This window comes from Plectropomus leopardus, chromosome 9 (genome assembly GCF_026936395.1).
Source record: "Plectropomus leopardus strain MGB_pleo_1.0 chromosome 9, ASM2693639v1, whole genome shotgun sequence".
NCBI lineage: Eukaryota > Metazoa > Chordata > Actinopteri > Perciformes > Serranidae > Plectropomus > Plectropomus leopardus.
The window spans coordinates 31,264,092-31,279,319 of NC_142184.1; the positions used below are offsets into that span (position 1 = coordinate 31,264,092).

The 15,228-nt window shown below is 39.4% G+C and overlaps 2 protein-coding genes across 8 annotated transcripts in view; both read right to left on the reverse strand.

The window, feature by feature from the left end:
• The window catches only part of LOC121946731 (MICOS complex subunit mic25a), an 89,597-nt gene extending 83,309 nt beyond the window's left edge, over nucleotides 1-6,288 (reverse strand). For 5 of the 7 annotated variants that reach the window (XR_015777557.1, XR_015777558.1, XR_015777556.1 and 2 more), the window contains exons 1-3: nucleotides 6,091-6,288; nucleotides 3,624-3,717; nucleotides 294-402 (exon numbers count right to left, since the gene is read on the reverse strand). Coding sequence is in view for 1 of the 7 variants with exons in the window: in XM_042491456.2 (XP_042347390.1) it covers nucleotides 294-402; nucleotides 3,624-3,717; nucleotides 6,091-6,174 (287 nt within the window). In the remaining 6 variants the exon portion in view is untranslated. The remainder of the gene's footprint in view (nucleotides 1-293; nucleotides 403-3,623; nucleotides 3,718-6,090) is intronic. The other 2 variants (XR_015777559.1, XM_042491456.2) reach the window with 1 other exon arrangement.
• Nucleotides 6,289-6,706: 418 nt separating this feature from the next.
• On the reverse strand, nucleotides 6,707-14,272 carry LOC121947180 (E3 ubiquitin/ISG15 ligase TRIM25). The gene is made up of 5 exons (XM_088082499.1): nucleotides 14,128-14,272; nucleotides 13,240-14,034; nucleotides 11,946-12,085; nucleotides 10,283-10,450; nucleotides 6,707-9,318 (listed from the first exon to the last, which is right to left on the reverse strand). The coding sequence occupies exons 2-5, from the start codon at nucleotides 13,849-13,851 to the stop codon at nucleotides 8,610-8,612; spliced, it is 1,629 nt and encodes a 542-aa protein (XP_087938625.1). The 5' UTR covers nucleotides 13,852-14,034; nucleotides 14,128-14,272; the 3' UTR covers nucleotides 6,707-8,609.
• Nucleotides 14,273-15,228: the final 956 nt, after the last annotated feature.

Sequence of the window (15,228 nt, forward strand, 5' to 3'; positions counted from 1 at the left end):
ATACGTCTGAAATGGTCTCAGTGTTGTGTTGGGATTTTTTACCCTGTCGCAATTGAGTTTCTCGGCTGAGCCTATTTTGGGCAAAGTAAACAAAACCAAGATAGAGTTTTTTTTATGATTTTAGAGCATAAAGTCATTGTAAATAGAATGAATTTTAAGTAACACATGCAGCGTGATGGTGTTATTTTTGTACATCTTTATCGGAAGTCGCTTTTATCATCCCCAGGCATAAATCAGACTTCATGTCTTCAACTCAGAAACTGTATTATAAACCCACATTTTCTTTCACCCACCTTCTCTGTTCCTCCTTAGCGAAAGAGGTTGGTTTAGTGCTGGACTGCGTATTGGGTTGGGCCCGGGGCTGCTGGGGTCGAGGACTTGAGCTGGTGCTGCGTGAGGCACCTGGTCAAAGACAGAGAGGATATCAGAGGTAAAAACTGTATTAAAAGGCAAATTAATATGAACTGTGGTAAAGTGTGTCTGTTCGGGTTAGTCAGCATTTAAAGGCAGGGATACTCAACTTGTTTTGCTTGGGGGGCCACTTTTGCAAAATGACAGGAGGCCAGGGGCCAGTCACAGCAGCTCCATACATGTCTCTAGGATTGTAGGATGTTTCTAGGATTTTAGGATGTTGCTCAGATTTTGGGACATTTCCAGGATTTTAGTAGGTTTCCAGGATTTCAGGATGTTTCTAGGATTTTAGGACATTTCTCAGATTTTAGGACATTTCTTAGATTTTGGGACATTCCCAGGATTTTAGGATGTTTCTGGGATTTTAAGACATTTTTCGAAAATTTGAGGACATTTCTCAGATTTTTGGACATATTTTGGATGGACATTTCTCAGATTTCAGGACATGTGTTAGATTTTAGGACATTTCTAGGAATTATTTTTAGGATATGAGGGGCTTAGCTAGGACCTCTGTATGGGGGTGGGGGGCATTATCCACAGGCACTTTTTAGATAAACAAGCTCTATTTTGCTGTTTTACACACTTAGCACTTAATTTTGCTAAAAGTCCAAAAACAATTCCCAGTGTGAATCACTTATTTATTTATTTATTTATTTATTTTTTAAGTAGAAAATGTGTGTTGGACCAGCCGGCTCCCGATCTGGGGCAAGATTTGGCCTGCGGGCTGCTTTTAGGTGTTTTGTTTCTGATAGCTTGTATGTATAAATTCTTGATAAGTGAAAATGAGTGAAAAGCGCCTCTTAATGTCTTAACTGCATAAGAGATCAGTAAACAAATTATCTGTCAAGCTGCTAAAATATGTCTGTCAGTCTGAGAGATGTTAACAACAAGACAGAATGTTCCTGATCACCTCAAGAGCCTGACAGGAGAGTGTGTCAGTGACTGATAAGCTCAGTATGAGATTGACATTTTGCTTTAATGGAAATACAAGAGGGCTTCGGAGATGAGAGCCATCTCATCCTCAAATTAACTCTGGAATCTCAGGGAAACCCAAAATGTCCAAAATTACTCAGTTTGACATTTACTACAGAATTTGGCTTACAACTACAAAACCTTCTTGCTTAATAGACAAGTTTGTTGAAGCTCCAGGAACAACGCAGTTAACTCCATAATCCGACTGATGCACTGCGGTCAACTATCGGGGATGGACATATTGGGAGCCGGGCGGTTTGCTTAAGGATTTACAGAGTGGAGGATAAAGTTGTTGGAGGGTAAAACTGCAAACTACTGACTTTTTGGCTCATTGCCAGGGCTTGGCAAGCTGACGACTATCAGGACTGTGCCTCTCCAAACCTAAAAGTACAGCTGCAGGCTACCAGTAAGCCACACTGTGCCATCTTTAAAGTCGTGTTCTTTTCTTTTCTTTTTTTTGGACTTGTACAAGTAGGCACAGTAGAGGGGACAATCTCTGTGCCCAAGTCTTACATTTGTCAGGAAAACCCTGCTGTTTATTCTGGCATTGTTGGTGACACTCTGATGTAAACAAACATGCATGTACACACATGACATATATAATACATGACAGAGGTCATGTCCATATATCGTACAATAAGTCAATAATGTAATTATCGTGACAGACCTACATTTAATCACAATGTGGTTGAAGTAGAGTTGCAAATTGTAAGCACTTTCTTGAATCGATTATTGGTAAAATTAACGATTGATTGATTGATTAATAATTTTAAAAAAAAACAGAAAGACTTTGCTTATTTCAAACAAAATCAAATGCATTTTCTCCTCAATCAAAGCTCACAGCAACATTTTGCATATACTAAGACAGCACTGCATAGCCTATCAATTAATCAATTAAATTTCACATGTTCGATTAAATTCTTAATAACAGATTAATCGATGGTCGATTAATTGTTATAATCCCTAGGTTGAAGAAAACCTGAGATCTCAGATTTTCATTGCCAGTGACTTCTTCTCTGGGGTTGTGCATATGACAATAAACAATAAACACCAAAATCAATACATCTTATTAAGTTGACTGTTTAAAATCTACTGATTACTATCATTACCAGCTGGCACCATGTCACAGCGGCTGGTATTGTTTCCACCATGTGAGTCTGTATGCACATGTGACAGATTTTGTTGTTGCATGCCACAACTGTGCAAGATGCAATCACAGAATTTCACAGGTGTTTTAGTTAAGATCACAGTGAAGGCCAAGTTCAGAGATGGTTGTGGTCCAAGCAAGAGCAGACGAAAGTAGGAAAGGAGCCTTTAGTCCTCCCCCACTCAGGTGGAGTGATCCCATTGCAAGACAGTCTCTAGTTATTGATTATTTTTAGTACTGATAAGGTTTTGAGGCAACTCCAGCAATTTAGTTTTGCATTTCTTTATAAATGTTGGGAACTTAAAAGTGAAAGATTCATAACCGAACTGTCAGTCAGTGTCCAAGCTGCAAAAATAATGAATTCTACATTTAAGTAGTGCAACTAGACGGCATGTTTTTTTGGGGCGGCTGTGGCTCAGGAGATAGTGCAGGTCGTCCACTTATTGGAGAATCAGCTGTTTGGTCCTTAGCTCCTCCAGTCCGCATGTCAAAGTATGCTTGAAGAAGATACTGAACCCCAAATTGCCCCTGATGGCTGTTCCATTCGTGTGTGAATGTCTAACAAAAAATGAGTAGCAGGTGGCACCTTGTAGGGTAGCCTCAGACACCAGTGTTAAAAAAGTGTTTTGACTGATTGTAAGACTAGAAAGTCACTATACAAGTGCAGGTCCATTTACCATGTTAAACATTCCCTGCCTACAGTAGTAATCACACTCGCCTTTCATGCTCCTAGTTTGTGACATTTGCAGTCTCAAAGCTGAGACAATCCTGATGACATCATCTGGGTTATTTAATCAGACTGGACAAAGCTCCTCTGGAGCCACAAAAAACATTACCTTACTGTATTCACTGACTGAGCAGCACATTTAATGACTAGCAAACTAACCTGTCTGTGGAGTTCCCCTCTCATACCTAAATATGGAATTTTAGATCTACCAGACACATTTTGTGTCGACATGTACAGTGCCTGTGTGCTCTGTGCAACATCTAAACAGCACACTAACCTGGACAGTCAGCAACTTTTGTTTTACTTTAGTTTAGTTTCTCAGAAAAAAAACTTGTGGTGGGGCAAACACTGTAAGGTGCATGATACCTGTGTCTTTCTGAGGGCTTGAGGTAGATGAGGCCGTGCGTTCTGGAGCAATGTTGGCGACTCCTTTCATCCTCTGGAGAACATCTTCTGACAGCTAGGGAGGAATAAATAGCAAATTTAAAAACACAAAGTTGGAAAGGCTACAGACAGCTTTGTTTTCTTTTTAACAAGGAGACGAGTTGCTGGTAGTTTCTACAAATGTAACCCTTTAACACCTGATCCACATCTGTTTTCTTGTGCTGTGTTCAGACCCCTTTTACAAGTATTTAAACATCTAAAACCTGACAAAATTGGTTTGCTTTCTTTTGAAAACACTGGGAAAAAAAGGGGTTGAGCACCTTTGCAAGAAATGTCCTGTAAATTGCAAAAATAAAATAGTAAAAGGTACCAAAAAATTACATGAAAATAAGATGGAGTTATTAGATTAAATCAAAAATATGGAAAAATGTCCAGAACCCTAGATTCATCTTATTACCAGTCTTATAATTATTTGTTTATAATTATGTTACAGAAAACACTTTTAAAGTATTTTTCTCTCTCTTTCTCTCGTTTTTTGCAGAGGTAATGTTCTTGATGTTTTTGTTTTTTATTTTATTTTTTGTTGCTTCTTCTGAGGTCATTTTTTTGTAACTTTTTATTTATTTCTTGCACATTTTTGGGCCATTTCTTGAGAAGTTGGTCATTGCCTAATTCTGAATCTTTTGAAAGAAATCAGGTCAATTTGCTCAGATTTCAAAGGGTTAATAACAGTTCTACTGGAGCATAAAGCATATAATCTTCATTATAATGAAAAACAGTCTTTTGATCTTCTTATAACATTTGAGGGACAGAGAATCTTTGGCCAAAGGCAAAACACATATACCTTCAAAATGTGCCAGAGAACACTGGGTCACTGTCGCTTTATGTGTCCGTGTGTGTGTGTGTGTGTGTGTGTGTGTGTAATGAAATGGTTAAACATAGTTACACAAAAAAACCACGGCCGGCAGCAGCCACTGACTCATGCTTTCTATGACTCACAAGATTTGAATTTGCAGGCAGGGCTGCTAAATAAATAAATTATCTGCAAGGCTCATCATTTTTGTGTTGTACAGACAATTTTACAAAGTTTTTTACAATCGTAATGATGCATAAAGGACCACAACTATAAACTCTTGACTTGCATGAATTGCAAAGGTTCATCTTCTTATATTTACAGGGCTATTATACTTGACTACTTTGCATTTGAGTATAGCTAGGTATGACGGTGCCTTCAAATTCTATGGGAACTTTTGAGATTACATCCAAAGAGTTTTCACACATCTCAGAAAGTAGCTGTTTGTTATGGCTGCATTCACAATAAAGAATTTGTATATGCTGTGTATGCACGCCCAAGCACGGGGCTTTCATTTTTCACTTTAAAGCAGCCCTTTATAAAGGTCAGCAAAAAAAGTTTGTTTGTTTTTTTTAAGTGTATACAATTTTTCTGCAGGTGTAATGTTACACAAAGTTGCACTTCATCTCTTTTATGTTGAGAAGGTGAGGACGGAGGTGAGAATGCCATGAGATCACATAAAGTCTTGTCAATTGTTAATAAAAGTTATAATTAGGAGTGCTTTCTTTCATGCAAAAAATCTTTCTGCTGACACAAAAGGATCCTCGTCAGTCGTGTTATAACATGACTGCATTAAGGTATCGAACAAAGTTTACATAGCATAGTTTAATGTTTTTGCCTACATGCTCAGCATTACAGTTTAATTGGTTGGCCATGACATGCGATTTGCAAAATTCCGACATTTACAAAATCACCTGAAGGCAGCAGCGTCAAGAGGCAGACAGCATGCCAAACGTCATCCGAAATGTATCAATATAAAGCCACCTCGGTTATGGACAAATATATTCATCGCTACGATAACACTTGAATCTCTCATTGATTGAGCAACGAACCCACGGTGCAAGATAAATGTTCCAACAAAACACAGGCGAGCGTTTATGATTCGCTTGCCACTTAACTGCCAGCTGCAACCGTTATCTTTAATCATGTAGCAAACACTCGACAGTAGCTTCTGAAAGGTGAAAAATGTGGAATTCTGGTAAATTAAGTTGTGCTGGATGGATAATATATAAGCCGAATTTATCATAAGACCCTGAAGGTTTCTTAATGACGTTAATCATCTGCCAGTTATGTTCTTTCATCAATAAGCGAGCCAAACTTTAATTTTCAGCTTTTTACCAGTGAAGTTTGGCCTAACGAAAAAAGGGTCATGTTTCAGGTCGTATATGAACCTGCCCCAGCCCCCGCATCCCTATACATCCTCCTCACTTCAGCAGTCGCTTAACAGGTTGTGGACTTAACGTTGTATTATCTCAGAATAAACTGCCTACTTCATTTGTTGAGCTGCAACATGCTAATGGCTACTTAATGCTATGCTAGGTTAACATTAAAGTAACGTTAGCATGGCTTATCAAACGCTAGCTAAAATAGCATTACCTTGACTCCACGGAGAATTCTGACTCTGTCCTCGTCGTCCACACCGAAGGACACTTTCCTCGTCGTACTCTCTCCCGAGCCCATACCTCCTGGTGTTAAGTAACAGCTTTGCTAATGAGCTTGTGTCGTATAAGTTAATGTTACTAACACGGATTGATGTTTGTGTCCTGCCCAATGACAGAACGTGTGACAGATGGGATGTGGGTTGCCAGGTTCACGTTAAACCATCCCTTTTCCACAGATTTGTGTAAAACTCGAAGCATGGTTTGCCGTGATTGTATAGATACAATGGAGGAAGTAACTTGAATAATTGACAACACATTTTTTTCTGCACAACTTTTTCTGCATGTGTTTGTGCATTAATGTCTTATATTGGATATTTTTTGGATCGCCGTTAATTACCTATTTACAGCCCAATCTGGCAACCCTATTTTCATACGATAAAGCACCTTATACCAGTGAACTAAATCATACACCACACATGCAATACAAACTTTCATATATGCACATTCATTATCAGGTTATTTATAGCATAAACACAAGCATGTCCTATATTCAACTGAAATGCCAGGGTTTTTTGCAGCTTTTATAAAGAAAATGAAAGGAAAACACAACATTCAAGAGACACGCACTTCACTTTTAATAAATAGATAAATGGAAACATGATGTGAGATGATGAGATAAATGACAAAAATATTTCACAAAGTTAATTTGTTAAGGTTATGTTTCACCACCTAATCACAAAGAAAAAGTCAAACAAACAAATTATCTTGTGATGTAGTGGAGAATTTGATATGTGGAAGTCAAAGACAAAACTTCTGAACTGTGTGATTTAACAGATACTAAACAGGCAAATTTCTGAGCAAGCATAAACAATGCAGCCCCAAACAAAGACTTTAATAATAACTAGACAGCGGACCAAAAATGGCGCCTATTCATTCCAATAGAGTTGCTCACCTGGCACATATGCCGAAAAAAAAAGAGTTCTAACTTTCGGTTTTACTCACACAGTATGCAACCTGAATATGTGAAGTAGTGTTACTCCTGCTGCCCCTGGCTGAGAGTTCCTGCTTGCCTTGTAGACTTAACATTGTGATGAAGTCACAGATTTTAAATCACTTTTCTCAACCCGAGAAACGTTTTACAAATATAAAACCACCATGGCTCAAAAATGAATTACGGAAAGTAATTTACCTTGTTTGCCATTGGAGGTGTATTGTCAACAGTTTTACAGATGTCTCTTTTACAGTTGTGGTCTATGGGGAAACAACACTATATGGGTCACAAGGGATTTATTATTATTATTAATATATATTTTTATTTTTTTTAGATTACCACTTTTAGTCTATGTACATTAGATAATTAGCAATATTAACTGTAAAGTAAAAAAAACAAAATATATCAGTATGCAATTCCTTAAATCTCCATATTCCTTAAATCTCAATATCTACATTATACTCTAGTTTTCAACTAGCCTACACTTCAACAGCATATGGAAATTCCTGAAATTCAATTATGGCTTTTGGTTCCCAGCCAACATGTGTATGTGAGGCCCATGTGGGTAGTGAATGGCCTGAAAAAATGGGCCGTAGTGTGCATGGGTTCCATATTGGCCACATGCCAATTACCCATATGGCTGAGATTACCCTGGGAGGCCCCAGATAAGATTTTTTTTTTGAGCCCATACCCACCTGGTACCTCCGTAGCCCTTGTCTTTCTCATGTGGGGCCTATGTTGGTTTTGTTGTACCACCACCTGATTTTCAGAGGCCCCATCTGGCCACCCCATGAAAAGTTTCTGTGGACACCAATGCAAATTAACGCACAATATACGCACAAAAATATACACTTTTACAAATGTATTGCTATTAGGGCTGTCAGTGTTAATGAGTTAATCACAATTAAGGTTTGTCCTTAACGCGTTTTTTTTTTCTGTTTTCTATCGCATTAATCACCAGCAGACATTCTTGTCTTTAACACGCTGTACTGGGCTGGGTTTTAAAGTTACAGTGATGATGCAGATATATGAAACTAGAAGACAGTGGTATCAACCGTGTTATGCTGGATTCTCAGTAAGGAAGCTGGATAATGCTCCAAAGTTAAATTTGGTCAATGGCGAAACAGCATAGTCCTTTCACAGGGGTCCCTTGACCTCTGACCTCCAGATTATTATTTATTTTATTATTCGAAGTTCAGATATGTAGTTGCATGCAGTTTTTTGCTGTCATTTGATTCCTAATGAAGACAATCTGGTACTAATTCCTCTACTTTGTTAATATGGACTTCAAAACTGTCTTGTAATGCAAAATAATGGAATTGAAAATGTGATTTAAAAAATTCAGTTAATAACATATATTTATCAAAATTCAGCGGAATCGTCTTGATAGCCCTAAATTCAATACAGAAATTTGAAAGAAAGAAGTAAGTACAAAACAAGAGAAAAAAATCAAAGGCACTTAACTTGGTTGAATACCCAAATAAATTAAACGCATGGAAAATATTAAACAGTAGAAGTTATGTTCACATCCCACTGTGCAGTGTGATCCAGGACTCTGGTGTGTTTGAATGTATGCTGAACACGGGGTAAACCGGCTCCTTAAACACAGCCCTGAAGGTGTGGAGGTGCTCCCTGCGCCCCTTGCTGCTGTGGAACGTTAAGGTGCCTGCCTCATAGTCCAGCGCTATCTCAATCCTCAACGGAGGATGAGTCATTTCCCCCAGAGCCACGTTGCAGGAGGACTGGCACACCGTCAGCTTGCCGTTTTTCCATTGCAGCCGCCAGGAAACAGAGTTGTGTCCAAGACGACTGTGGTCACCACGGCGAGGGATACTCTTGTAACACACACCCAACGACCACATGCTGTTGGGCCCAACCTCTACCATCCATACGTGCACCCCACTGGTGAACCCCTGGCTGCAGAGAATCTGAGGCGCGCTTGTGAAACGCTCCGGGTGCTCTGAGTATGGCTGCTTGGTGGGGCTGTACTTGACTGTGCGCAGGTCATTGGACACGATCAGGCTGGGGTGCGCAGTGCAGAGGTTAAAGTTGAGGTCCAGGGGGTTCAGGAGCAAATGCAGGGATTCCAGGAGGCGGGTCATTTCTGAGCGGAAGTCTTGGGTTTTGAGGCTTGTCTGGAGATGCTTGGTGTTGAGTGACGCCTTGGAGGGGATCGTGGTGGGCATAATGCATGTGACAGCCTCTCTCATCTTAGATTCAATCAGCATGAACCTAGAGAGAATTTTCTCAGTTCAGGATTGTGAACATGCGACCATGTGATCTGTTTAGTTACTTTGCATCAAATGTCTTTACTTGTGTAGGCTGCATGAATGCTCAGACAAACGTGTGTGGGCATATTTTTGCTAATATTTTACAAATGCTCATCGCCAGAGGTGAGACCAAGTCATTGATTTTTAAGTCACAAGTAAGTCTCTACAGTGAAGTCCTAAGTCAAGTCCAAAGTCAAAGCAGGAAAGTCCTAAATTTTGAGTTCGAGTCCCAAACAGGTCAAAATGCGATCTTCACCAAATGTATTGCTATATAAACAATGGAGCAATACAGGCTGTTCTCATACACTGTTGATACAAAAAGCACCTAAATTCATATATATCCCCCATATTTTGAAAGGCTGTGATCAAGTGACCAATGCACTGATGGGAGTAAACAAGGAAACAGTTGAGCAGTCTTATAAGGAGGCAGTTTGGCATATTGGTTGGGTGTTTGGAACCGAGTGAACTTTGAGTCATTTTAGAGGTACATCTTCACCATGGTTCTCTTCTTAAACCTAACCTCCTTAATGGTAAGGACGTAATGCCATTTGTGGGGCACTTATTCATAGGATATATATGAACTGTGTGCATTTTCATAGGATATGAGGATACATATCATCATATGAGGAAAGAAAGTTGGAAGCTGTTGAGCCCGTCTTTAAATTTCAACCTGCACATTTAACTTTTTAAATAACATACTTTTGAATCTTTGGGTTTAGGGGAGGTCAAGTATTTTCAAGCCTAAAGGTTTAAGTTCAAGTGGAGTCATGAGTCATTGACTTTAGAGTCCACATTGAGTTGCAAGTCTTTTTTGATTTGGTCAAGTCAAGTAAAAAGTAATTAAACTTGTAATTCAATTAAAATGTACAAGGTAAAAGACAAATTTATTTTGTCATTTTAGTTGTAAAAGTGGATTCCTGTTGTACCTGTGTATGAAGATGCATGGGTCTGTCTCACTGAGGACCTGTGTGGCGATTTGCTGGGCCTCCGCTAACTGCTGCTGCTGCTCCTCCAGTGCAACCAGACCAAACTGCCAGCTTTTTCTGCGTTGGCCCCTTTCCTCCTCCAAGAGCACATGTAGTCGCTCCCTGTACCTGAAAACAACAACGGTGCATGGAAATGAGAGTAAACTACAACATGCTGCAGCTCTGTCAAAAATAATGGATGCATTTATTTTTCTTGGATGCTTCAGAAACGTGCTGCGGTGCACTGAATTCAGTTTCATAGCTGTTCTTGAACAGTCCAAGACGTCCAAACATTATTCTTTAAGTCTTCTTGCAGTCTAAAAATGCTGACAAACTGGATTCATCAGACAAAACAATTGGTACGCTGAGTTTAGGCATGCATTTTAATCTGCTTGAGCGTGCTCTTCAACCCTGAAAGAGGAACCAAACCAAAAAACAAACCAAACAAACAAAAAAAAACAAAATTAATTTACCTGCCTTATTTTAAATCTTACAAGCACAGTAGAACATCATAGTCATTTAAAAACATAGTGTGCATTTGGATTTAAAGATTTTGAATCCACTTATTGAAAAAAATCATTTTCATTGTTATTTTTTCTAATCATATCTATTGTTACTATTGCAGCTAAAGATGTGTAAATATTACATATAATGTGATAGAGTATATTATCCATGTTATTCTTAGTGGGCATAGAACAGAGCATCACAGTCATATAAGCAGCAGTGTTAGTGTTATTGTCGACTTATGAAGACAAAGCTGGGAGCTAAAATCCCAGTTATACATTTTCTTTCTGTTACTGTACTCTTAACCCTTTGAAACCTGGACTGACATCAGTTTTTTTGTGCTGCATTCAGACATCTTTCACAAGGTATCTGACCCTTTGAAACCTGAGCAGACTGGTTCAATTTGGAAATGACCAACTTGGCAGGAAATGTATCACAAATTACTAAAAACTGGTAAAAGCTGATTTTAAGAAAATCCTCAAAAAATGGGGGAAATTTCCAGAAAACTGTATTTTTATTCATAGAAATTATTTTATTTTTCTATTTGAAATTCTCTTTAGGTCATTTTCTTGTTGATTTTCATTTTGTACTTTTTTGTCTGCTTATTTTAAGGTAAATTTCTGTATCGTTTTTACAAATTTTTGGGACATGTCTCGTTAGCTTACACGTTTCATTCTCCCCATGTTTTTGGAAAAAATAGAAACAATTTGGTCGGTTTTCAAAGGGTTAAAAAAACATAGTTAAAACATAAAATGGGCCTATTTATGTCTAAAAAGTCAGTCAGGGTTAAAGTTTGAAAAAAAGGTATTATCTATTAGGTCAAAAACTCAACAGGACTGTGTGAGTGTGGTTTGATCAGGTAACAGTGGCCTAGAAACATAATCATAGAACGACACAGCAGTCATCAGATTGTGATTTTCATGTTGCTGGTGCATGAAGGTATGTGACATCACCTTTGACTAAGCCCTGCCCATTTCATATCTGTGAGACGAGGACAGAGGAAACGGAACAAGCCAACCTCTCGTGTGAAAACAAACAGAAAATTGTGTTTTATGACAGACATTGATCATGATAAGACACTTTTGAGAACACCATGTTTCGTTTAAAGGCTGTATATTACCTGTCCACTAGTGCAGCCATACTGTCCATGACAGTGACGGCTTTGTTGACCAGTTTGTCCCCTACAGCTTCAGAGGCTCCTTGCTCCTCTGCTGTCCTCTGTAGGAGACTCTCTATCATCTGCATTCTGGAAGAAACCACCTGCCAACACACATTTTTAACACTTTAGAGATTTGTGTTTAATACATATTTTTCTTGTCATTAACCTTTTGAAACCTAAAAAGCTAGGGAAATGCCCAGGAAAAAAAAAGTGATTTAATCATCATAAACACATATTTGAAATTATGTTACAGAATCATTAGATTTTTTAAAGCACATTTTCTTTGTCTTGCTTTCTTTTTCTTTTCTTTTTTTAAAAACTCTTTAGTTGTTTTCCCCTAACTTTCAGGTAATTTTCTTGTACTTTTTTAATAATTACTTGCTAAGTTTTGGGCCATTCCTTCTTTCATTGCATATTGCCTCCTTCCCATGTTTTTGAAAGAAATCAAGTCAATTTGCTCAGGGAACTCTCTTTTTGTATCCATTTTGTAAGTGAAAATAGATGAAGAGGACGACAGTGAAGTCATTTTCAAGTCCATATGACTCTTTCGGGCAATGATTTAGCATGTCTGCTCAGCACAGTTGGAATTTAAGTATTTGAATCAGTCAGGTGAAACAGAGAACTCCTTTATCTTGTCAGAAGTCATCACACTGTTCCCATCAATCAGACTACTCAATGCATTCTTATCATTCATTAGCTCCAAAGAACAATGGCAGTGAGTCACATAGCAGCAACTTTATTCAAACCTTCAATATCACATTTCCATTGCTGTTAGCAATGGCCATGAAGAGAAGCTTTATCATTGCTAAGCAATGTGCACACTCTAAAGTGCTCTGCCTCTTGACTTATTTCACAGGTCGCCATTTCTCAATACATGTTCTGGAAAAACAATGTACTTTGGTGTCATATTAAAGGGAAGTAGTGTTCATTAAATTTATGTAAAGCATCGTTTGATTCTAACACAAGCACACAATATTCATTATTCATTAATTATTGGTAGAAATATTCTCTGTGTATGACATTTTGTGTGCTGACCTTGCTGTCTTTTCTCATTCCCAAGTAAATAAAAAATGCCCCTCAGTGTTTGATACTGATGTGAAAGATGCATTACAGCATCTCTATAGTTCAGGGATCAAACAAACACAGACTTTCACCTAGGAGACTGATATTTGCACCCTATGTGAGACCAAAATACATTACATCTGTCCATGACCTACTTATATCATGAGACAAATGTAAATGAAACAAGAACTACCTTGCTGCGGCTCTCCAGCGCTCGCCTCATCTCCTCTTCAGCTACACTGAAGGTGAGAACATCGTGGTTCTGGTGAAGGCCTTCTATGAAGCACATGCTGCACATCAGGGCCATGTCAGTGGAACAGAAGTACTCGAGGGGACGCCGATGGGTGGCGCAGCCCTTTAGCCCGAGCTCATTCATGGGCTCCACCACAGTGTGCGTCCTAAACGATTCCTTCTCATAGTGTCTCTGGAGGTGCCTGGAACACAGCGACACCTCGCACTTCAGGCAGGTCTTCACCGCCAGCAACTGCTCATCTACACAGTGGTCACAGAAAACCTCCGTCCTCTCAGGCTCAGTCTGCCTGTCGAGCTGCGTCACGGTGGCGAGGTAACCCTCAATGATGCTGCAGAGTTTGAAGTTTCTCTGCAGAGAATCCACACCCTGATACTCCTCACGGCACTCTGGGCAACGTGGAAGGGTTTTGTCTTCTTTAGCGACGGTCTTCCAGATACAGGCTCGGCAGTAGTTGTGACCACAAGGGAGAACAAGTGGATCTGAATACAGCTGGAGGCAAATGGGGCAGCTCAGCTCGTAGGCTAGCTGCTCCTCTGGCTTGGACAAAGACATGATTGGAGGTGATGAGCAGGTAGCCTCTTTTTCACTCTCCTCCTCTTTGTTTCTTTTGTCTTGTCACTCTTGTTGTCCAAACTGTCAGTCTATCTTACCTAACCTCCACCTTTTGTCCGAAAAACTCTCTTGGTCCTCCTTCAATCTGTCTTTTCTTCCCACCAGACGAGGCTACAGTTGAGTCTACAATGACAGCAGGTGATACAGGCAGTTAAACAGAGCAAACAAGGAAGTCAGCAGTCCTTAACTATTAATCTGAATAGCAGGAGGTGTTACCACGAATGTGTGCAGGACAGCATTCCTTTCCAAAAGTGCCTGTGGGCTGTGCCACGAGAAATTTCACACCGGCATAGGGGTTACTGTTGATGGTAAAAACATGCCACCTGTGACAGAAGTCACATGCCCAGTGTCAGGCTGCATCTTTACTGGAAACAACAGAGCAAAATTTAACCTGAGGCTGAAGGAAGTACACCTACTGCCAGTTTTGATATTTTTCTCATTGCAGCTTTTGTTTTCAACAGTAGAAGATTAAATTCCATGATCCAACCCATGGGGTGTAAAACAAAATAATCACATGACTGACAACTGGTTTCATCCAGCATCAACATTAATTTGTCATTGTGTACATATACAGGAAATGTTTGTATCTGCATGTGTCGAATACACACTGAACAGAGGAGCCTGGTATTGTACACACATGGTTAAAATCATGTGCTGATGTCTCCTGCTGACACTGCAGGGGGAAATGCTCATCAGTGTTGTTATAAGGGTTCCCGCACATTTTTACTAATGAATTTGCAAAAAAATTGCCAGAATATCTCACCAATTTCCATGACTTTTTTTTAAAGTAGTTTACAATAGGTGGGTCTATTTAGCACTCATAGGTGGCTGATTATTAGACCATGGGCCCCTGAGCACAGACATGCTGAGGGTTCTCCTACATAGAAGCAAAACACATAGACTTGACCATCATCATCAGCATCTTTTAGTTAATGTTTTGCATCTCTTTGTAGTCATTGCACATTTCACTCTGATTTAGTGTATTTTGTAATTGTTTTGTCTCTTTTCAGTCATTTTGTGTCTGTAATTGCTTTGTGTATGTTTTTCTTCTTAACCAAATAAACTGGCCCGATTCCAGCTGCCGACACTGCCGTCACCGGCCCATTATCAAAAATGACCTGGCACAGAATCAGCTTAAGCTCGGCACGCCGGAAAAAATGAGTAGAGCCACATCCAGTGGCCGGACTCGGCTGAAAATTGGCATGAATGATGCCCCAGAATTGGGTCAGATGAACTGGCCCGATTCCAGCTGCCAACATTGCTGTCACTGGCCCATTATCAAAAATGACCACACCCAGAATCAGCTTAAACTCGTTG

Bases quoted from the DNA above. Each gene is read 5' to 3' on its own strand.
- LOC121947180 (XM_088082499.1), bottom strand. From the start codon at position 13,851: ATGTCTTTGTCCAAGCCAGAGGAGCAGCTAGCCTACGAGCTGAGCTGC. The intron at 12,086-13,239 runs GTAGTTCTTGTT...GTGTGTTGGCAG, and splicing joins CGCTGGAGAGCCGCAGCAAG to GTGGTTTCTTCCAGAATGCA. The intron at 10,451-11,945 runs GTAATATACAGC...TGTTGTTTTCAG, and splicing joins ATGGCTGCACTAGTGGACAG to GTACAGGGAGCGACTACATG.